Raw genomic sequence first — 24,242 nt, 5'->3', positions numbered from 1 at the left:
ATTTGGTGGATGGGGGATCATGGAGTGGGTGTGAAGTTAAATCCCCGAACGGGCCAGTTTTGCAGCGGAGGTGAAAGGGTAGACAAACTGGCCTCCTGCTCCCTTGCAAGCCACCTCCCACAGTAAATCACAGACCGCTGGCCGGAACAGGGCTGCCTAACGCAGGACAAGACTTACGTTGATTACTGAGTCCTTATACTTGATATGGAGTCGGTAGTTGGAGATGGCAATGATGGCGTCGCTCGCATGGCCCAGGTATTCCACACCTTCGCCCTGCAGCACTGTAAATGGGACCTAGGAAGAGGGCAAAAGAGCACAACTGAAGCAGATCTTAAACTGGCAAATGTTAACTTCAGTGGATCCTGGAGAGGGGGTATGAATGAGCCCCCCCTCCCCCAGCTCCTCCAGATTTCTGTAGGGGAAGAGTTTCTAATGGATAAAACAGCCACAATATTCTCAGCAATAAAGAGAGCAAGGTCCAAGCGCTACACTGGGGGCACCCGGCCTGCTACCCACTGACAGAGCCGCCCTAAGCTCTATTCCTGAAGCACAACTGAAGAATGGCAAAGAACAGAAGCAGTGATTTAGTTTACAATTCCTCGCAACATGTCTCAGATAGTGGCCAGTTTTACTTTGGGACAGAGGGTTTCTGATGCAGGCTGGCACACTGTTCCCTGATTCTCATAACAGAAGCCTCAAAATTCCAAGCCCTTCCAAGGCAACGTCTTTCACAGGTATATGGGAACAGTGACTTTCCCCCTAGGCCAGCAGAGCCACGAAGGAGCAAAGAAATACGATACATTCTGGGCAGCTTCACATTCTGCAGAGCTGCTCTCAATCAAACTGCAAATCGACATGCCCGGCTCTGTCAAATATTCTGTTTCAGCCATTAGCTTGGAATTCATTTTTTTACTTCACAAGCATGCACACCCACGGCCACAAACTTTTACCTCGTTGTGTCCAAGTTTGTTATCAGCCTAGCCCTACTCCCGGGGCTGTTGCGAAAAGAAAGATATCAAGCGATCCCACCCATACTCCTTGGAAGGGGAATACAGGAATCAAACTGCATTTTAAAACTCTTTAAAAGAGCTCGATGCGGAAGATACCAAATGCTCTTAAAACGATCAGAGCACAATACAGTGAAGTGTTTCCAGTGCGGAACCTACCCTTCTTGGTGAAAAACTGATCTGGGAAACTTAACATCTTCAGGTTTGTGTGAAATTTTGCAGGGGGTGGTGTTACAGGACCGGGGAATCATATTTGCAAAGTGTGGTTTGGCTACTGACACCAGACGGGGTACTGCAGAATCACTTTGGCCTTTCATTTTTTTTTTTTAACTTTTCAGAGCCAACCCCCCTCCCCCCCCCAATCTCTGAAACAGCAGTGAGAAAACCTGGTTTCATGCCTGTAAAGGAAGGGGGAAGAGAACACAGCTGCTCAGTGGACTGCCAAAATGGGAATTTTGCCCTGTTAGGCTGCTCCACGCAACCATGACACAGCAAAATCGAAGACAGCTCAACAGCCATTCATCGGGAGCTCTTGGTTATGCTTACGTTCGATCCACGGTTAACTCGCAGTGCACGCTTTTTAAATTGGAATTAATACTGTAAGGCCCGGGGAAGGCATTTTAAAAAACTGGCTGCTGAACATGGAGCCAACCAAAGAAATGTGCAAAAAATTCATTCCCTCCCCCAGTCATTACCGTTTACCCCCCAGCAAGCTGGGGACTTATTTCACCGACCTCGGGAGGATGGAAGGCTGAGTCAACCTTGAGCCGGCTGCTGGGATTGAACTCCCAGCCTCATGGGCAGAGCTTTCAGACTGCATGTCTGCTGCCTTACCACTCTGCGCCACAAGAGGCTTTTACCGTTACCTTAAAGAGTTTACACTGCTGCGGTAACTTTTTCATCTGATATTAATGCTCCTCTTCTGCTGCATATTAATGACAGGGCGGGCAATTTTAAAGGATCTGACTGAGGTTTTGGAAACTGCCTTGAGGATACTGACAATGCAGTACAGAAACACGCCAAACGAATAAACACAGTTCAATTTTCTAGCATATCTATTTCCCCTACTCAGGGCTGACAGCCTGCTCCTTTTCAGGGGTAGCTCCCACTTTGTGGAAGAGGTTCCCAGAGAAGGTGAGTGCATTTACCTGTTGTCTTTAGAAGATGCTATAAATTGGTGGTGCTCACCCAGGGCTTTAAAGGGGGCTTGAGGCAATCAAATTCTTGTGCAGGGGGGGGGGAAGGATTTTGGTTGTTGCTTTTAATGGAATATTGTAAGCTGCCTTGAGCCCATGTGGTAAAGAGAAAATATGAATATTTCAATCAGTAAATCTTAAAGAAAAAATTAATCAGCAAGGCATAAGAATATAAACAAGGCTATGAAACATTTTAAGAATTTGAGTACGCTGGGATAAGCTAACCCTTTCCAAGTGCTGCATAAGAAGCTGTGTTTAAAAGTTACTCAAATGTTAAGCAGCAAGATTTCAACTAATTCCACGGCTATCCTTTATCTGCCCTAGACTCCCATCTCTGAAGAAGAAACCTGTTACAAATAAAAATTTGCCCCTCTTGCTACAGCTTTCGAATTCTCTCATGCCTGCAGTGGTTGCTGCCAGTCAGCTTTGCGGCATTCAAAAGATTTCTTTCCTGCCTGTTAACTGCCCCATCCTAGTGCTTTGTGCTTGGGGTCCCACCCCACCCCTGCACAAATCTCGCAGTGCCTCGCAGGTAAAAGGTGCTGTAACAAGGAGCAAGCCCCCCATCCCCACCCAGGCAGCTTACCTGTAAAGATTCTTCTTCTTTTATCAACTCTTTGTGGGGAAACAAGTCCTTGGCCTGGATGTACTCCAGACTGGGAGGGCCTTCTTCGCCCTGAATGCCAAACACAAAAAGATGAATTTGGACACACATGTCAGATTAACGCAGCCAGATGCTAACAGCCACCCCACTGTGGAGAATGCATTCTCTCTCCCAACACGATGGAAACTGGCTTGCTCACACACCTTCTGTGTCCTACCCACCAAATAATCCATTATCTTGTAGGATGTCAGACGTTGACACAGGCAACAGTCTTTCTCTGCAGAGATTAGCCAGCAAAGAAAACAGAGCCCAGAAGTCAGAGATGGCATGAAATGTGGAAATACTTGTTCTACAGATTTCTGCATTGCTACGGAACCGTGACTGCAGCCCAGGACTTGTATTAGAGGGGAGTAGACTTTCAACAAAAGGGAAAATTACAGCATATACTTAAAAACAAACCAACCAATTTTTCCAAAGGATTTTTAATTAAAACATTCCAAAGGACTGGCAAGTACCGTCCAAAATATCTATTAGATAGAAGTCTGACCCCTATCCTCTGCATGACATCACTGTTGGGGTTTTTAAGGCTCTAAAGTGCAAAGTGGAGCCTGGACCTCTAACTAAGCATCTCTGCTTTACTTCGACAGTCTTTGTGGCCAATCTTGGCTTTTCTTCTCTTGCAGAAGTGAAATAATTCTACCTTCCTTCCAAGCCCAGGCAGCTTTCTGATCTAGCTGAAGGTTCTGTCTCAGTATCCTTGACATCCCCAAGACTGCTCATAAACCATCTTCTACAGTCTGTGACTTTCTCTGATCACATCTGAGCTAACCAGTGCTAAATTAGCCTGAGGGTGATAAACCTGTCATGGTTCTCTTTAAATACCATGAAAACTCTAGTCCTGGGAAGATGCCGAATACTCTTCATCAGAAATTATGGGTCACCTTGAGGAAACTGCATTTCCCAGGGTTTGGGATGGAATGTTTTATGACAATACAGATCCATTTACACTGTTGGGCAGATAAGCTGTTACTTTGCACAGAAATGAACTACTTTTAATAGGAGAAATGAGATTTGGGGAGGGGGGAGCTAAATAACTTTTCCTGCTATTGTTCTTAATGTGGCCATCCAGCAGCTATCTCCTTACGATGGGCTTTCTCACTGTAACATCACCTCTATCCTTTTCATAGCCTAGAAGAAGAAGAGTTGGTTCTTCTATGTCGCTTTTCTCTACCGGAAGGAGTCTCAAAGCGGCTTACAGTCGCCTTCCCATTCCTCTCCCCACAACAGACACCCTGTGAGGTGGGTGAGGCTGAGAGAGCCCTGATATCACTGCTTGGTCAGAACAGTTTTATCAGTGCTGTGGGTGAGCCCAAGGTCACCCAGCTGGCTGCCTGTGGGGGAGTGCAGAATCGAACCTAGCATGCCAGATTAGAAGTCCGCACTCCTAACCACTACACCAAACTGGCCTAGAAAGATGCAGAAGGCCAATGGCTTTGGGGTTTACGCAGGAAGTTAGCAGGATGGGGGGAAATTTTTCAAATTCCTAGAAACATGGCATACATTCCTTTTAAGGTACTGGCAAGTGCTCGAGATATTTCATCCAGTCTATTTATTTATTTACTTTATTACATTTAAGTACCGCCCTCCCCCGCGGCTCAGTTCTCGGGGCCGGGTTTCAGTCTGCATTTTTAACCTGGCTATAACCTCCAGCCTGGTTCCGTTAACTTCATCTGGCACTTCACATAGCCCTAGAAATCCATTGTCAGTCCCTAGCATGGACATCAAGCCAGGGCTGGAGCTGCCTTTTGTTTCCTTTTTTCACACATTCATTGTATTTGTTACGTCTGTGACCCAATTGCCAGCAGTGGCATTCAAGGACACAGCCAAGCCACAGATATTTTTTTTAAAAAATGACAAAAGCATTTAAAAATAAATAATCAGAAAACAGATGTGAACTGTTATTAGTCAGCCTCCTTGAAGCAGAAACACCTGAGGAGGGAGAATCCCATTGCTTTTAACCACATAAAAGCAGCTTGGAAAGGCTTGGTGAAGAGACCCTGTAGGTGAGGCTAGGAGAGCTCTCGGAGAACTGTGACTGGCCCAAGGTCACCCCGGCTGGGCTGCATGTGGTGGTGGAGTGGGGACTCAGTGCTACAGCAACAACTTTACACGTAAGAAGTGCCCTGGCATCTCCAGCTGAAGGATCTTGGCTTGCAGATGTTATGAAAGAGCTTCTTTGCTAGAGATGATGGCGAAATACTTCCAGCTCAGAGGAGAGCAGTCTGAGATAGAAGCACTAAGGGTCTGACTCAGGGCAAGGTAGCTTCACTGGTCCCTTTCAAGCCTTGGAGAAATTGATTCTGGCTGCCCCTACATCTGATCCTGCTAAAGGCATGGCTTTATGTATTTTGGATTTAACAAATCATTGGGGGGCACTTACAGACACAGATCAAGACAAGAATTTCTAGTTTGCATTTAAAAAAAACACACACACCCAACCTTGAAAAATGACATCATCCTTAACTGGAAATTTCAGCCCTGAAACATCCACATTGACTAGCCACTTCTAAATATATCAAATTGGATTTCTGCTCACTTTGGAACTTCACAATGTGAGCAGCTTCGCCTTTTATTAAACCACCCTGGTTTCTATTCCCCGTGGGGGAAGCAGAGAGGCATTTAACAGGACAAGCCAGGAAACAGGGAGAAAATCTTTTCAGAAAAGGGAGGTTTCCTTATAACGTTCTGGGAGACTGGTACCTGCTAGGCCACTGTAACACAGGACCCAAACAGTCACAGTTAAAAAAAAACAAAAAAAAAAAAACACCTCACTAGCTTTCAAAGGCAGACACCTGGAGATTGATCTGCTTTTGCAACACGGAAAGTAAAAAAAAACTTGAAAAGGCTCTCAGCAAAAAATTAGTGGCCATGTTAAGTGATGGACCACGACAGCACTATTTTGTTGGCGGTGCTGTGGGGACGCCTTCTGCAGTCTTTCCAAGGTTTGAACATAAACTCAAACATCTCTCAGTCCCAACTGTGTACCCCCCCCCCCAATGACCCTAAAACATTTCTTACAGACATGCATGGAAACCATGCATTCATGAGCCACCTGTACATGTACAAGATTGTACCATCTAGCTGCATATTCAAGATGGTGGCGCCTAATCTCTTAACAGCGCAGCGGCTGGTAGATATGGGAATATGGTTTTCTATTATACACGCGCAATGCATTTTGAGTATATGAGTGTTATGTCAAGCCAGGCACTCAGAAAAACCTGGCAAGCCAGAAACTTGGGGGCAGGGAACCAACTGAGCAGAAATAGCAGAACCTCAAGGCAGGTAGCAACGTCTGGAGGAACTCTGCTGGGATGAAAATTGGCCCCAGGGCAAGTGTCTTTGTGACAGGTGAATCGAAAACATGTGACGTTCTATTTGGTTGTACAAACACATTTAATCCATTACAGGACTTCATCGTTTCAGTCTGAGGCTACCATGCTTCTTCCCAAAAGATCTGAGATGGAACCGAATACTAGCTCTAACCAGCACTATCTATTCTAACCTTCCTAGTCCTCCATACAACATGGTCTAAAGTCTTTAGGATGAGGGTTAAAATTCTTGTTCTCCTCCCCATTTCTCCCACTTGCTTTAACATCCAGGGTGATGAAAAGTTCCGGAGAGTTCCGTTTGCTGGCGGGTGAGATTTTGGTGGTGACAAAGCTTTTAATTATTAGAGATTACCTCATCGGAATAATACATTGAACAGCAATAAGAGAGATTCATGAACAAGTGAAGTGGCCTCATACTGAAGCAGACCCAGCAGTGGCTCTCCGGGGGTCTCAGGCACATCCCCTGAGCCTTTTTAACTGGAAATTTTGGGGACTGAACCTGGAATTTTCTGCAGGCCAAGCACAGACTCTACCACTAAGGCCATCATTGACATCATCATCATCATCATCATTCCATTTATTTTCCGCCACTCCTTCAGCGGCTCACGATGTCTTAAAACCCCATTAAAACCTCCCATTAAAAGACTTAAAATCCATCACAACTTGGCGGAAGCAAAAAAAAATCCCCTTCCCACCCCTATTGCTAGGGGGGGCAGAGAAGTAGGAGGTCAACTATGTTCAAGAAGCCGGGGGCGGGGGGAGCCGTCGATGTACCTCGCCCACCCCAGCCTCAACCATGGACCTGGTGGAAGAGCTCCATTTTGCAGGCCCTGCAGAACGTTGAAAGATCCCGCAGCTCTCCCGGGAGCTCATTCCACCAGGCTCCACTCATTCACAGGGAAAACTGCTCGCCAAAATCTATTTACATGGTGCCATCCTCCTCTCTCTCTCTCTCTTCACTTCCCTCTAGAACGATGCCTCACTTCTCATTACCCAAGAATGGTGGTGGGAAAGGCTGTCACTTCGCAGCCGACTTATGCTGACCCCCGTGGGGTTATCAAGGCAAGAGACGTTGGCTACCTCTTTGTAGCAGCCCTGGGTTTCCTTGAGGGTTTTCCACCCAAGCACTAACCAGGGCTGAACTTGATTAGATTTGAAGATCTGATGAGGCTGGGCTAGCCTGCGCCACCCTGGTCGGGGCATCAACTCAGAATATATGCCTTACATCCTTTCTTCGGTCTTTGTACCTCTGTCTGTCCCTTGCTGTCTTCTGCCCTGTCAAAACTTAGACAGCAAGATACTTGGGGCAGGGTCTTTTTTTTTTAAAGAAAACCCTCAACAACCTCAAGTTCCTCTGAAAAGCACAGCATACATTGGTGAGCAATAATAAAAAACAGAGGCAGCTGCCACACAGCGAGGAAAACAGAAATTCAGCTGACCTCTTCTATCACCCCAACTGTTCCTGCATGAGGGGAAGGGTTGTGGCTCAGAGGAAGAGTCTCTGCTTTGAATGCAGAAGTTCCCAGGTTCAAATCTCTGGCAGTACGTGAAGTGAAAGACCTTTGCCTCAGACCCTCCAGTCTGAATAGTACTGACTTTGAGGGACCAGGGTTCCAATTCAGTATAAGGCAGCTCATGTGTCCATCTGTCCCTGGGTTTTGTATATATCTGTTAACGAAGCACAATCCAATTCAAGAAAGGGGCCATGACGACTACAGCCCCCACCTTGCATACAGACATCCGGGGTACAATCCCTGGTATCTCCAGTCAGGTAGACAGAAGGTATTAGGAAAAGACCATTCTCTGCCCAGGACTCTGGAAGTTTGCTGACAGATGGAAGGCAAATAATGGGGTAGGCTGGGTCGGTCACGGTATAAGGCACATTCCCCAAAGCAAAACACTGGAATCATTGCTGGAGCATATATGTGCCTTGTGAAATCTAATTATAATACCTGGCCACCTCTACCTGAGACCCTGGAGAGCCACCGTCATTCCAAGGACAGAGCAGCAAGCTAGATGGATCACAGGTTTCGTGTGGTAACTTCACAGGCACAGCTGGCGACTTGTCAAAATGCCTTGCCCTCTTAATTTGGACCATAGAAGGCTGCAATGGCTAACAAGCCCTCTGCTGCACAGACAAAAACACAGACGCACACACCTCTCGCTATCTGTGAGGTTAGCTCCGCAATGAGATGACTTTTCACCAGATTCCATTCTCCTTCCTGACCCAGCAAGTCTAAGCTGTATGCACGCCACAGCCTGGTCAACGCTGACCCTGCGGCTCGGCCGCTGGGAGGGCAGAGGCCAAGGTGCTCTGCAAACAGAACTGCAGCCTTTTGCAGCCTACCATGGGCAGGGCAGGGCAGAGAGGGAGGAATCTCCCTTGCAGGAGGTTAGCTCTTCACAGGCACTGAGCAGGGTGCTTTCCCCATCGCCGCCTATCCTTCAGCCAGACAGGAACCAATGCTCATCCTTCAGCAATGGGGAGGCCTGCACTTCACCAAGCCTAGGGCCCTCCCCCATCTAGATTGCCTCAAGGCCCCAATCCAAGGAAGGAAACACAAAACAGAAGCCCGAGAATTCTCAGAGAGACTGACATCAGCACGGTTTGTCCTCATCAGGCTACGGCCACAGCACTGGGTCCCCGTAATCCATCCCTGGCCAGGAAACTGACCTCCCGCCCACCTTGCCTGTTAGGTTTTGCAACTACTTTGTAGGCACCAGGATTGTGACCTCTAACCCCCCCCCCCCCAAGAAGGGATCGACCCAACAGCATCTGCAGGAAGTGAGCGAGATCAATGAGGGAGGGAGGAGGAGAACCACTCCCAGAACATAAGGCCGAGGAGGGGAAGCTGCACAAAAAGGCCAGATGCCTCCGGGGCGGACCAATTCAGCGGATGTTCAGCTTCCAGCCTCTCTGCCCTCTCCCCCCTGCAACCGTCTCAAGAGATGGAAGGACACGCCGACTTACAAGCGGCCCTGGCTTGCGGGAAGAAGGCACAGCGAAGAAAAGGGGCGGGGTGCGTGGGGGGGGGCAGAGGAGGAAGAGAGACCACTTACAAAGCAGTTGAGCATGGAGCAGGAGACGCGGCCGGGCAGACTCATAGTTGCTTCCAGCAGGGATGGCGGGGCCAGGGGCGCAGGAGTGGCATCGCTTTTCCCTGCCCCTTTCGGCGTAGAGGACTTGGAGGATGCCTGGAAGCGCAGCCTCCGGAAGAGAGCTAGAGCATCTCCGTCGCAGAGACAGAAGCAGGTGCGCCGGCTGCTTCAGCGGCTGCCGACAATGGAGGGGAGGGGAGGGGAGGAGGAGGGAGAGACTCCACCTCCTTCCAATGGAAGCCAGACAGGGCTCTGCCATGCCAGGGATTCCCCGGCAGCCGGCACAGAAAATGGAGTCTGCGGCTCAGGCCGCTAGGAAGATTCACGGCTTTCGGAGACCGCATTTCTCTCCTGCATTGGGGCTACGACACAGAGCCTGCTCAGAGGCCGCCGCTCCGCCGGTGTCTGGAGGGCATGTGCAGGAATGTGAGGGAACAATAAGCAGGACACTGTGCTTTTGTGCATCCCGGCAGGGGGAAAGGAGACCTGGCTGGGCTTCAGCTCAGGACTTGCATCTGCACAACTCGTGCAAAGCGGAGCCTCCTCCCTCCCCCGGCCTTGCTGCGTGAGACACAGAAGGGACACCACGACTCCACCGGCTCTGCTGCACAACTACCGGGCCCGCAATCTCCTCTGGCTGGGAGCCCAAGTATACACAGCTGACATCTCAGAACCGGCACCCGCCCACCCTTGACTGGACTCAAGACCTCGATTGGCCTTGCGGCCGGCCTTGCACTACAGCATCCAAGCCAACCCAAGAAGCTTCTCCAAAGGGTACTGCGTACTAGAACGGAGGTACTCAGATGTCTTAGAAATGGACTTCTCCAAACTAAGAGAAGGGTTGCAGAGGCAAGATGGGGAGAATTTAGCCTGGAACCTTTCTCAACGTATGTTTCGGGGCAAATAAATTAGAAAAAAAGGGGCACAGAGCAAAATGCTTTCGTTTGACCAGAGAAGGGGACATGGGTCTCAACAAAGCAGCCATCCTGGTTTCTGGACCAATTCAAACTACTTTGGGAGAGGTGACCCCTGTCATTGGTCTGTGCTCCTCTGGGGAGTCCCACGTCATACTTCGGGCCCGTGGTACAATCATCTCTCCACCGGAACTTACAACTCATTGCAAATACTCAAGTGGGCTACACACAGGTTTTAAAAAATTGCTGAGTTAAAAAAAACAGGTAAAATAAAATAAACCCTGCCTAATTTAAGCGAAACCCAAGCCCAATCTTATCTGTGTTGAAAAGGTCTCAGTGTTTCCAACATGCGTCAGCTTGCTCTTATATGGTCAGAAAACTCACAAATTCCCTTTGGCTTTTCGGAATCACCCCCAAAACTTAAAAAACTAGACTCAGATTTTTAGACCACCTAATTCCAAATTATTTTACAGTTTCTGATGGTTTTCTTAAACCCTGACCTGGATAACCCAGAATAGCCTGATTGCATGAAGATTTCAAAAGCTAAGTAGGTCGGCCCTGGGTGGGAAATCGCCAGAGTAGCTATGCAGAAACGAACCATGGAAAACCTCCCCTGAACATCTTTTGCCTTGAAAACACTGTGGGGTCCCTAAAGGCGGTGGTGACTTGAGGGCAAAAAATTAAATTAAAACTAAAGTGCTGTAATATGGGGTAAGCCTGGCTGTTATCACCACAGCAAAAAGCTGCTTTCTGATTCCAACCTAACTAGTCACCAATTCTTCATAATTTAATTACTGCTTCAAAAGCTCCATTTAATCGAACATTAGAGCCAGCTGAGAAAGCAACTGGTTACGAAATGATCTGATGTGTCATTATGGAACGGAGTTAAGTTAACACATAAACCAGTAATGACAAGCACTTCTTGCATATGCCTTTTCATGTCACGCAAATCCCATGCTGATGCGGAATGTACTTTGATGCAAAATGTGCTTTGTAATTCTACAAAGGGCAGGAAAGAGATGCTGCGATGAAGCCACGGCTGAAAATGGTAGGCGCCAAAATGAACTTTCTAGACACCAGGGTAGATGGGATTTGTAGAGCCCTGCCATACCTTCTGACAGAAACCCCCTTGCTACAGGCCCACTTAAACTCTATTCAACCCTCATTATGCTGTATGCTAATTTCCTGGTTACCCTCTACCTATATGTATGGACTGTCAATTTCCATTCCATTGTAGCTGAAGACATGCGCATGAACATGAAAGCGTATACACTTTGAATATAATTGTGTAGGTCTTAAAAGTGCTACTGGACTCAAAAACCTTGTTCTATTTAATCTGGCCATCTCGACAGAAAGAACCCACATTGTTAAGCATGTAGGCAGAGATGTTTCATGCACATTTAAATAATACTAATTAAATGCAAACAGTTTGCACTAGAACCTGCGAAGAAGAGCATGCTTTTCTTAAGCAGACAGAATCCTTTGGTGAGAAAAACAAAGGGTGATTCTGATTTTTCTGGAATCCTTGCTAGTTGATGAGTTGACATGGTTTATTGGGCTGTTCTGTTTCTGATAATATATCCTGTGATTGCCTTTTGTGGAATATCACGCATTAATGTGCACGTTATGTTAACGTTACGTGGTTGTTGTTTTCTTAGTGGTTGCTGAAACACTAAGTTTCAATAATGATTTTTCAGGCAATTTTAAAGAGCTGACACAGGCTGGGGTGGGGGTGGGGGGAAGAGACCCCCCCCCCCCAGTTTCCAGGCACTAGTACTGAGTCTCCATGTGCTTCGGCAAGCAGTCGCCTGGGATTGTTCCTGTACCAGGCTGCCCACGCAATTGCAGCACACTGCAACAAATATACGGGCACAGCCTGGCCGTTCGCATGAGACTCCCTTCCCTTCCACTTTCACAGATATGCCTCTGACTGCAGTTCAAAGCTAGCTCTAATCTGTAGCTTGCAGGAGCAGATGAAAGACCTGTGTATCAGTTAAAGACCAAAAAGTCAAGATTTCCCATGCTACCCCACAAGCCACTAGGCCAAAGGGCATTTAGGGTGCAATCACAAATTCCAGCAGGGAAGCCGCGTTGCTCTCTTACAGCAAAACAAGGAGGAGTCTTGCGAACGGCTTAACGACCAACAGATTATGGGTTACAACATTGGTCCACTTTTATTACACGTTCACGGCAGAGACCTATACAGAGGCATAGGGGGAGACAGTGTGGTCAATGAAATGCAAGCGGTCCAGTGTCTGACATTTCTACACAGCTTCACTGTACGCAAGGTAGATTCAAGTGGATAGCCATGTGGGTCTGAAGTAGCACAAAATTTGAGTCCAATGGCACCTTTAAGACCAACAAAAGTTTATTCAAGGCGCGAACTTTTGTGTGCAAATTTTTATTGGTCTTAAAGGTGCCATTAGACTCAAAATTTGTTATGGTACTTCAGACCCACATGGCTGGGTGACCTTGGGCTAATCACAGTTCTCTCAGAGCTCTCTTGGCTCCACCTACCTCACAGGGTATCTGTTGTGGGGAGAGGAAGGAAAAGGTGTTTGTAAACCGTTTTGGGACTCTTCTGGCTTGTGAAATTCAGGGTACCAAAAAAACCCAACCCTCCCTTTTTAATTTTGTCCAGTGTGCAAAATTCATTAAGAGGATGACCAAGTTTTGAGTATGTACGCACACATGTGTGCGCACTTGGGACTTTTCCCATGTCCCTTCTCCAGGAATTCCTAATTGAGTTATGCACATGAATATCAAGCAAATAAAGATTTCTTTTCTTTAATATAGGCACCAAAATAACAGGTTTGGCTACTTCCTCCTCCAGGCCCTTTCAAACTCCCGGATATACCGCCATCTGTTCCTGCCGGTTCATTGATCCATTTTACCACCCAAAATGACTTCAGCTGACACAACCATCACCGGAAAGAAAAACTTTTCTGCCACAAAGATCAATTCCGTTCCTTTCCATTTCAAGGCCTGTGAGCGTCTGAAAGGCATTTTTCTTTTGCCTCCCACGGACTAGAAATCCTTAGCAACCTTCAAGACGGCGGATTCGCCAATTTGACCTTAGCTTCTGTTAGCTGGGAAGGACGGTTTTTTGAAAGACGATGGCTTTTGAAGGAAGATTTCTTCCTGCCTTCTGTGCTAATGTAAAAAGCTGGTATTGATTGGTAGGTCCTCCACATATCAGAATTGGAAAAACGAGGTACGTGTCCATCTCCCAAACTGCCATTCTTTTTAAGAATTTCCTAAGTTCAAGAGACCCTTTGCTGGTTTGCAATACCAAAGATGCTATTGCTGGGCTGAGAGCAGTCTCTGAGCTCCTGCTGCACAGACTTCTGCCACTGAAGGCACAGTAAGTGAATGTCAGAGCATACATGGCCTTCTCACGGGTGATGCCTTGACTGGAGACCTCTGCCTACCCTAATGGACAGGCCCCCCATTTGCTGAATTCGGCACCAAAAAAGCCAGTCTTTCTGTTGATTTTTGTTCTTCCAGCCTGGTCCCCCGTCTCCCCCAATAGATATTTTTGATAGCCCCAAAAGAAATTATATTTTTGGTACATCCAGCTTTTATCACTACTTAAATGTATTATTTACTGCTTTTAACTAATTGGTTTTGCACTGCTATTGTCCTGTTCTTTGTTTTTTATTGTGGCATACAGCAGGGGTAGTCAACCTGCGGTCCTCCAGATGTCCATGGGCTACAATTCCCATGAGCCCCTGCCAGCGTTTGCTGGTAGGGGCTTATGGGAATTGTAGTCCATGAACATCTGGAGGACCGCAGGTTGACTACCCCTGGCATACAGGATAGAGCCAGAGAGGTATAGTGGTTAATGCTGAATGCTCTTGGAGACCCTGGCTTGCATCCTCCCTCTGTCATGGAAATTCACTGGGACAGTTCCACAATCTCAGTTAACCATAGAGATGTTGCAAGGATAAATTACAAGTAAAATAGAAGAAATAAGGATATAAGCCACCGTGGACCCCAGTGGGAAGAAATGCAAAACAATAATGGGAGCGGTCTTTAACGCACTCAATTTTACTTGTTTTTATATAGTAAGGAAAGTTACCCAGTTTGCAGTGAAGTGTTTTAAAACAACGCACACCTATCTCATTCTTATCTTCCCCCGGAAGCATCAACACAAAAAGGTGTGTGTGGGGAGGCTGTGTATGGTGCAAAAGCTCACTTTCTGAACCCTAGCCAGCTTGAGGAAGATTCAGCAGCCCTTTCCACATGCCTTCAATTTATCTTAGCATCCGCAGGTTTGAGAAATCATGGCTGCTGATTTACTGCGGCTGGAGTATATTTTGCACGCAACTGTTCAAGGACTTAATGGAGAGCTTCCCCCCAAGTAAAGAAGCTTCTCCAACATTGAAGAACTGAGATAATGAAAAGATTAAGGATTTGCCTGTTTGTTGACCCCCAGTATCCTGAATAAGGATCAAACAAATCTTCCCAAACCTATTGCTGAATGCCCTAATGCAGTGGTCCCCAACCTTTTTATCACCAGGGACCACTCAATGCTTGACAATTTTACTGAGGCCCGGTGTGGGGGGGGGTAGTTTACTCCTCTACTCTCAACCACTGCCCTAACGCTCTCTGATCGCTATGGTCATGTTTAAACATCCCTTCAAAATAAGATACAGACACGCCACAACAATGGACATAAGGAACATTTTATTTTCATGGAAATTTTAACTCATGACAATGACAAATCAATGGGAACCCTGAGCTTGTTTCTCTGCAATGAGATAGCCCCATCTGGGAGTGATGGGAGACAATGACACCCGAAGTGTGTTGTAAAGGGCCGGGGGGGGGGTGAAGTAAAGGGCTGGGGGGGGAGGAGAAGGTGTCCTTCGCGGCCCACCTCCAATTAGTCGACGGACCACATGTGGTCCGCGGCCCACAGGTTGGGGATCGCTACCCTAATGTGTGGTCAGCAAAAAAAGTCAACACAATAACCTGCATTAAAGATCATTCCTACATTTGTTGTATATTTCAACTGTTGTTAACCATTTGCATTTCCCCAGTCAAACATATTCAGGGGAGTTTCACAAGATGCTGTACCAAACGGCCTGCTAAACTCAATGCTTCTTAAAATACTCTGCCATTCATCAACAGCATGTTTATGCTCACTTGGGAAAAAAGGACACTCAAAATGGGCATGCACCAACCACCCGGAGCCCGAGGAAGCTGCAGCAGCACCCAAACACGCAATTTGTATTAGAACATCCTTTCCAGTGAAAGCAAAGCTACAAGAAGCCAGAGCAACCAGATGTATGGCCCGAGGACATCTACCTTGACCTTGTAGAGGAAAAACATGGATTATTTTTTTCTACACCTGCCTCTGATGTGAAGTAGGACAATAACAAAGTGGCTTCATGAACAAATGACATCAAGGGCCAAACCCAGGTAAATGTGCCTTCCCTCCTCCCTATGTGCTTAAGAAGCATCACTGCAGATCCCCATAACAAGACATCACAGCCAACTGATGTTAGTGGAAGACTTCTGTCTTCAATCCCAGGTGCTATTCTCAAGAGGAAGAAGGAGAAAGTGTATGCCCATCAACTGATTTGTAACACATGAATTGTTATTTTCTGTAAGAGAAGCACAGGAGCTTCAGTATCTTTTTTTCAGTGGGCTCTCTAATAATGGAACAATAATACTGATGATTGTGAAGTGCTTAGAATTGCAGTGATGGAGGCAGAGCCCCATCCGCAGCCCAGACAGGTCAACTTCAAGTGTTTCTCCAAGGATACGTACCACTTTCAGTCTTTTCAATCTGGTTTTCAGCGTGGTTATAGATAGAAACTGCCTGGTAGGGATAGGCATGACCCAGCTCGCAAATATAGGTTAGGTTCGTGGTTTGCGAACCAAAGTTCATGCATGTAAGAACCACCACAAACTTCTACGCATTTTAAGGCTGTGCATGGTGGTTTATAAAGAACATGAAGCCATTTAAACCCCTGCTTTCTGCTCTCCACCACTCAGCTGTTTTCACAGGGAGCAGAAGGCAGGGGTTTAAATGGCTCTGAGCCATTTACACCCTCTGCTTCCTGCTGCCAGCAAAACGTGGCAGGGAGCAGAAAGGAGGGAACCTCCCGGTTCGTGTCAATTAATGGTTTGGTTTGCAGTTTGCCCATGACCAGAACCAGAGGAACATGATTTGTGCCCATCTCAACTGCCTCACTGCCTGACCTGGACTGTTGAAAGAAGGAATATGTCAGTGTTATTTCCTTTCTAACTTTTAATACCATCAACCACACTTTTCTTATATTCTGTCTAAAATTTAATCCAGATAAAATGGAAGCTTTGAAGTAAGGCTGTCCTATGATTAGGGTTACCCTATAATTTAGATGAGTCGAACCATTCCTGAAGGAACATACAAATGATCCACCTCTGCTTCCAGGAGTGCATTTTACTAGTTTAGGGGGCTTCACCAACTGGACCTGTTCTTGGGAAGCGTCAATCAGGCCACAATTACACCTGCATTAATAATATCCCGAGTTGATTACTCAAACGCAGTCTACGTGGGGTGGTTCGTGAAGACAGGCCAGAAGCTTTAACACACAAAACACAATAAAATAAGTTTTTATTGAAGCCCACCATAGTGATCATATTACTGCTGAGCTGGGCATAACTTGCTTTTGGGCCAAATTCAAGCGCTGCTGACCTTCCAAGGACCTAAATAACTTAGGACATAGATACTTGAAGGACCACCTCCTCCCATAACAATCTGTGCATGAGCTGAGGTTGTCTAGAAGAAAAATGAGAAGTAGTAGGGTATAATTCTCCAAACCTGTGGAATTCCCTTACTCTAGGAAGAAGCTTACCTCCCTGTCACATTCGGCCTTCCTGAAATTAGCCTAATCTTTTTTTTTTTAATTTCAAAAGGCTTCAGATATTCTCATTTCTTGAACTTCTGATAATTCTGCTTTGCTTTTCTTATGTTTTAATGGCTCATGCTGCTGATATCTTGCACATATTTTTGCACTGTGGCCATTTTATGAATAAGCTGCTTTTTTTGCAACCATTTTTACAATCTGTTAATTTTGTCATTGTTTTATGGTTGTTTTAAATTCTCCTTTGGGTTCTGTTCTGCCGTGGCTTGTATTTTGCTGCTGATTTTTATCTGCTTTACAGATTTTGTTTTATTTCCTAAACTAAGCAAAGCCACACCAGCTAATAACGCACAGGAAGCAAGCTAGGAATAACCTGCTGCACAAAGAGAACCGTGACGATTCAATTGAGTCTGCAAGCTCAGGTCAAGTCTGTCTGTCTCTGTTCAGCATTCGGTATTCCCGTCCTTCGAAACCAGCCAATCACACAAGCACGGAACCAAACATCGGCAGTTACTACAGCTGAGCGCAGAGAAATGACACCACTGAATTAAGCCAATGACAAGGCAGAAAACAAAACACACTCACCATTGCAGTTCTCTAGATGCCAACCTTGTCTGCTCTCTTTCTGGCGCTGCTTAAAAAGATCCACCTACAGGAAAAATCAACAGAGCCAATGTAGGAACTGGACGCAGTGACTGAGAAGCAACTCTGGTTTCAGCCAAGTAAACTTGTGTGTGTGCCCAAACAAGGCTATCTACAAGGAGTCATTTACACGCTACTCTAACCCAGGCTTAAGATGCTAAATCGGGAGATGGAAAAGGTATCAGGTATCATCCGATCCAGAATGAAAGAGCAAGTTTAACTGGGGATGGGGCGGAAGAACAAATGGTCGAGGCTTTCTCCCCAGGCCCTAAAGGTGAGCAAACTAGACACTATTACCTGTTCTGGGTGTGCTCGAACGACTGATCTCCTCTTGGAAATGAAAACTGCAGACCCAAGAGGGGGAAGCAGTATCAGGGGCTGGAACAGAAACCTCCTGCCACCACACCTTCCTCTTTACAACAGTCACTATTTGACTGTGTCGGCCTCCCCCACAAATGGAAAATTCCCTGTTCATTATAGACCGTACATCTCTTGCGTACAGAGAGTTCAAAGGTCTTTTAAATCACATTCTACTTTGCCCAAGAGACACAATGCCTTCTTGGCTCCCCCAACCCAACTTCCCTCCTCTGTCATCTGAAGTGAACCAGCCAATGGACTGCGAAGCACGGGGTAGAAGAAAGCCATGCTTGCCCCTGACCAGTCCTAGGCCCTGCCATCCAGGTTGCTACTGACGAACGACCAACCGACAAATATGATGCAGTTCATCTGCAAGGAGGGTCATTTTACTTCTCTGTCACTCAAGTTGCTCAGCAAAGGGGCAGCAGAAATTCTAGAACTGAATTTCTATGCTCACCCACCCGTTCGCTTGCAAGATCAAATTCCGTGCCTCAAAAGATCACTGATAAGCAAGAAGGGCCAGAAAAGGAAGGAAGGAGGTGGCCCCCTTCATGAGTCAACCACAGGGAGGCAGGCTGGTCCTTCCTTATAACATCACTTTCTCTGAATACACAGATTTCATTCATGATTAAAATTGGGGGGGGGGGACGACTAGTGGATTATTTTGTCTCCTCTTTTTATAATACCTGGATCTTTTATTGTATATTTCTGCTACTGAATGCTTTTAAGTTTAGCATGCTGCGTATACAACAAATTCCCCCCCCCCCCAAAATTGCCGCTGTTGATTCCTCAATGTTTTCACAACAAAGAGCGACAGTAGTTTCATGGACAATGTATCGCTGATGTGTGAACTCTAGGGTAATAAACAGGAGCCAGAAATGTCTATTCTGCAACTGCTATTAACAATTTGTTTAATTCTAGGATAATCCTAGTGAAATTAGCAAAAATCACTCCGCAGGTGACTTGTGAACTACCCCATTGGTTCATTTACAAAGAGAGCAGTCTACCAAGATTATCTCCTTTTCAATTGGCTACTGAGCCTGAAGCAATTTCTGGTAGAAAACAGTTCCATGATGGGTGTTTTCATCAAACCAAAGTGAATTTACAGTGCTGCTCAGATGGCTCTCAAGCAATGCATAGGCTTTTGTTTGGCGAGTGCAGAAGTGAAATGAAACTTTCTGAAGGAACAGGCAATTAAAAAATACCTTGTGATATCTCAGTCTTTCTCCGTTTGAAGGTGCCTGGTCTTACCGGAAACTGGCATTTTCCTGAGGGAAGAAAAAGCAGTGGAAACAGAGTCAACTGCATGGAAATCACTAGGGAGGCCAGGAAAATAAACAATAATTTTTCCCATTATTAGATGTAATTTGTCACCTCCCAACAGCTAGTGCCTACAAACCTCAACCATATTGCACAATTACAACAAGCTCCAACTATATTGTGTGTGGCTTGCTGGAACATCCATGCTCCCCCTTTCACAAATACAAAGGCACAACAAATTACAGAGAAATGATTTCAGGTTTAACCAGGCCTGAAAAACTCTATTTTGCAGTCCAGAAAATGCACAGGATGGAAAAACTGCCTTGTAAGAGGTGTTCACCCTGATCTGGATGACCAGGTTAGCCCAACCTCAAACCCTACGGAGTCACCTTGAGTCAGCTGTGACTTGACAGAATTTCCCACCACCGCCAAGGGGTGTTCGGAAGAGGCTGCTTCCACAGCTTAGTGGCCAATAGTGAGAAAAGCCACACTTGCCAATGAAATTACATTTCCCCTGCCTATGGTAGTTCTCTCTTTTGCAGAGGGTCACCCTGCACAGTACTTCAAACTAAACCACGGTTAAGTGAGCTCAATTTTGGTGTGGTATGATTTCCAAATGAAGAGGAATTATGAGGTGGAATGAAGTGAGTTTGCAAACCAGCACCTGGTTAATTCTAGAGTACTGTGATATCAGACTTTCTCAACATTTTTTACCATTGAGAAACCCCTGAAACATTCTTCAGGTTTTGAGAAGCCCCAGAAAATGCATGAATGTGAAGAATGTGGTTGGGAAGCATAGTTGTTTACACACCCACCCGGGGACCCTCCCCTTCCTATCCCCTCTGGCCATTTTCGGAGGGGGGAAATGGGTTTACATGCCCACTTACAACCATATCCCCTGATAAATGTTTAACATTTTTTTAAATATATAAAAAATTAACTAACTCCCAGAAATCAGGGTAGAAGAAACTGCAGCTACCTCGTCTTCCAATTCAGAGGCATTTGTGAAAAGGTAGAGAAGGAATCTCTGGCTCACAGTCTGGCAACCCTCAACACAGGTCTCTAATGCAACAGACTCCAATTTACACCAGCTCACATCAGAACGTGCCACGTAGCCCGTAAACTGCTTGTCCTAACAGTGTGATGCTAACTACTTTTCATAAAACCTGTCCAGGCATGTATGGATGACAACATCCTTGATATGCAATCAAAAGCTAGACTGATATCAGTTGCTGTCCACGCTCACAGGTGGCAGTTCTCTGTTCAAAAGAGATTGGCAGAGGTACCACCCTATTGCCAATCTTGCTAAAGAAACTGGTGTCAGCAGACAAGGTGGCGCACATAACAAGCTGTCTGCTACAGAACACGAGGATCGGAAGCCTTGAAAATCAAGCCCCACTTCCTGCAAGCAAATGCTTCCAGGTTAAGCTTGCTTACCTACCATCACTTTGCATGAGATACCAAAAATGCAATATTGGGTCAATTCTGCACTTGCAGACATGTGTATTCCTCAAGACAGCATATACTAGTTCAGTAAAAGAGAGGCCCTATATGTGACATACATTTTCTAGATAAGCACCTAATAATAATGTTTAAAAAACAGAAGTCGGTGAGGGAGTGAGAGAACTATGGGAATGCTCTGTTAGTGTAGGGAACTTATTGTGACTCAGAGAGATTAGCTGGCCATTTGTTACTTGCAGAAAGATTATTTGTGTAACCATGTTTGGCCTGGGAACGAATTCTGCAAGTTGGAGATAAATGAAGATTCAAGGGGAAAAGCTATGGCTGGGCTCAAATAAGTAGGAGCCAGTAACATTTGGGAGGATGGAAAGATGCCAAGAGGATTTAAATATTTGAAGTGTGTCAAAAGCCAGGAAATGAAGAACTGTGCACAAGCCTCAACTACAGCCAAAGCTCCAAAGCACTCAGGACCCCGGCAGGCCAACGGCTGTTCAGTCGTTACCTGCGTTCACCTTGGCAGCCTTCCCCGAGGATGTCTCCCCACCCATCTGCAATTAGGTCAGAATCAGGACTGTCCAGCAAAATGCCAAGTTTGTATAAACTACCCTGAAAAAAAACACAGCTTATATATTTTTTAAAAAACTGACAATGGCAAAATGTAGTGCAGCTAGGAGCAGTCAGGTGGCTGAAATGAATGGCCTCATTCTTAGATTACAGGGAAAAGGGGGGCAGAAAAGATCCAGAACAAGGCTCTGAAGAAGCAGTGACTTGAGTGGATGCCTTCACAGGTGAAGCAGCAACTGGGTAATGTGATCTACATCCCTTCCGACCACCTCTAATTCTTCAGTTGTAGAATCCCTGTAACATTCTTAAAATACCTTTCCCTCACAAATGAACACAGCCACCAACTGCATGGGTGCAAAGATTCCAGGGCATGGATTTCTCATTTCAGACACTATGTGTCCAAGTTTTATGTGCAGGTACCACACCCCGGACTCTGCTAGGAACGGCGCAGAATATATAAAACTGGTCTCTTCATAACAAAAACACCTCTGAGAAGATGGCTGATTTCCCTGCACTATCCACCAATGACTAAACAAAACCATTTCTCTCGTGCACACAGGTCTATGAATAAACAGTACCTCCAGCAACCTCTCATTTTAATAATTTAGGCATGCAAAAATAAAAGCTCATCCAAAAAGGCATCAATTCTAGCTCCTCTGTTCAGAGTTGATAGCTGAGACTTAACGGTGTATTTCATTCTACTGGGGAAAGTAAAATTTCTTCACAGTGCATCCTTGACACATGCATTTGAGACTGAAGAAGAGACAGTGGCAGTAGCCCTGCTGGATCCTGTCTTTTTAGAAAGCAAGGATGAAGTCCCCAGCACAAAAGCATCACACTGCAAGGCTTTCATTAACCCAGAGATTCAACTAAGTCCATCTGATGCAAAATAATTCAGTACAACCACAAAACATGCAACAGTTTTTGAATGAGTGCAAAAAGCAGACATCAGGGTAATCACTCACACTATCTTATAATCAGATTCACACATCCTACCATGACTGAATACTCACAAGTATTTCTTAATTATCTCTTGAAAATATTCACAAGCCTGCAACTGATAAGGTCCGTGTGGCAAGTACGCATCCTTCATATGACAGGATATCTATACATTAAGTGCCTTTTTTCATCTCAAGCATTTCCCCTCTCCTTTTGGGGAGGGCAGGCTTCCAGTGCTGAGAGATACAATGGTTATAAGGTACAACAGTGAAGAAAAACACTGACTCATACACCTTTGACTGTATCAAGCTCCTCTCTAAGCATGTGCAGAAAACCTTCCTATATTCCCATCTCTTGCTCTGGTGAGATTACACGCAGCCCTGAAGTCAGTAAAGCCACAACACTGTTTTCTTAAAAGCATAAAACATATGGATACTCTTGGCTGGAACTTTATTCTCACAAAACAACAAAACAGAACCTGCATTCTGGACCCCTCCAAACAGCAGGGATGGATTACTGGCCATCATAGAAAACTGCACAAACTCCTTGTGTGCACTGAGAATTATTACAGCACTGGGGAAATAATTCCTATGCACATCAAATCGGTAGCTCTCGGAAGGGCCCAAAGGCAGGATATACATTTTGCAAAACGGATCAATCGGCAAAACACGCCGAGGGCCTTCCCGATAGCCAAACGGCCAATATGCAGAACTATAGTCAATTCCTAATAACTGTATAATCAATCAGAAGGCATAATTAATCAGAACTGTATAATCAATCATTACCACTCATTCATAGCACTTTGCCTTCTGCTGAAGAGCTAAGAGGCAGCACGTAGGAGGACCCTGCAAGGTGGGGGCATGCCCCTTCTCTCAATTTTAAGTAAGTGACCCGGCTTCCGAAGCAGGCAGCAACGGCAATGGAGGCACTCTGCACAAGCCCAGAGACCTGCACAAGGGCTAAATGCGTCTAGAAGCCAATGAGGCAGGACAACGTGGCCGCCTCCCCACGAGCAGGCGGGGAGCAGCGAGGCCAGCCCGCACGTGCCCAGAGGGCCTCCCCACTGCAGCTAGGCCCCAGCCCGCCTGTCACCTGAGCATGTGCAGAGCGCCGTCGGGTCCTCCAAGCCCCAGCCCGGTGGGCGTGGCCTCCCTGGGGCCCTCCCCCTCCTCCAGGCTGCGACGGCCTGGCTTGGCCCGGGCCCGCCAGGGGAGCTGGGCCTGCCACCGAGGCTCCACCCACGGCCGCCGCCGCCGCCATGCAACGCGCCGAGGGGAGGGGGCGGAGCGGACAGGGCGCGAGGCAGCGACGGGGTCTCCGGCCCCCCCTCCACTCGCCTCACCTGCGCTGCTCCCACCTCCGCCGCCGCGTGCCGCTCCCGCCCACCGCGCCAGCCCCTCGTCGCGCTCGCCCACCGCCCTCCGCCCGGCAGCCAATCCGCGCCCGGCGACGCCGTACCCGGTCGCCCAATCAGAAGTCGGAGGCTGCCTCCGCCGATGGGCACCGCTCTGGCGTCGGCGGCTCGGATTGGGCGAAGGCCTCCGTCCGTCTCCCACCCCGCTCCAGAATGACCGAAGGAGGGAAGGAGGCGGGCTACGGCAGCCAATGAGAAATCACAGCGCGTCCTCCCAGCCGTCCAATGACGGGAGAGGTTAGGAAGGGAACAGCCTCGCGTCCTCCTCCACCCCACAGCTGTCAAAGAAAGGAGGGAAAGAAGAAAAGCGGCTGCTGATTGGCCAGGCAGGGAGGCGCGTCCGGCGGGGTTGGCGGGCCGAGCAAGGCGACGCTCTCGTATCTTACGCCCCGCCCTCAGCACCAACTTTTGACCCCGCCTCCAGTACGCCTTCGCTTTGGTCCAATAAGGAGAGGAACAGCGTACAGGCGGGCTCTTAGCGGCTCCTGGCCAATCAGAACGGGGAGAGTTGGTCGGGGTTGCCTTTGGCCGTGCTTACTGGG

At 46.9% G+C, this 24,242-nt stretch overlaps 1 protein-coding gene across 5 annotated transcripts in view; it reads right to left on the bottom strand.

The window, feature by feature from the left end:
* MTMR4 (myotubularin related protein 4) overlaps nucleotides 1-23,834 on the bottom strand; it is a 44,361-nt gene extending 20,527 nt beyond the window's left edge. Inside the window, exons 1-5 of one of the 5 annotated variants that reach the window (XM_077311063.1) lie at nucleotides 23,745-23,834; nucleotides 19,268-19,330; nucleotides 17,649-17,712; nucleotides 2,790-2,879; nucleotides 178-294 (exon numbers count right to left, since the gene is read on the bottom strand). In XM_077311063.1, coding sequence (XP_077167178.1) covers nucleotides 178-294; nucleotides 2,790-2,879; nucleotides 17,649-17,651 — 210 coding nt within the window. In that variant the 5' untranslated portion in view covers nucleotides 17,652-17,712; nucleotides 19,268-19,330; nucleotides 23,745-23,834. The other 4 variants (XM_077311060.1, XM_077311061.1, XM_077311062.1 and 1 more) reach the window with 4 other exon arrangements.
* Between the last annotated feature and the right edge of the window lie 408 nt (nucleotides 23,835-24,242).

Source organism: Paroedura picta, chromosome 15 (assembly GCF_049243985.1).
Source record: "Paroedura picta isolate Pp20150507F chromosome 15, Ppicta_v3.0, whole genome shotgun sequence".
NCBI classification, from domain to species: Eukaryota; Metazoa; Chordata; class Lepidosauria; order Squamata; family Gekkonidae; genus Paroedura; species Paroedura picta.
The sequence above is the reverse complement of the archived record's forward strand: the minus strand, read 5'-3'. Positions and strand labels throughout refer to the sequence as shown.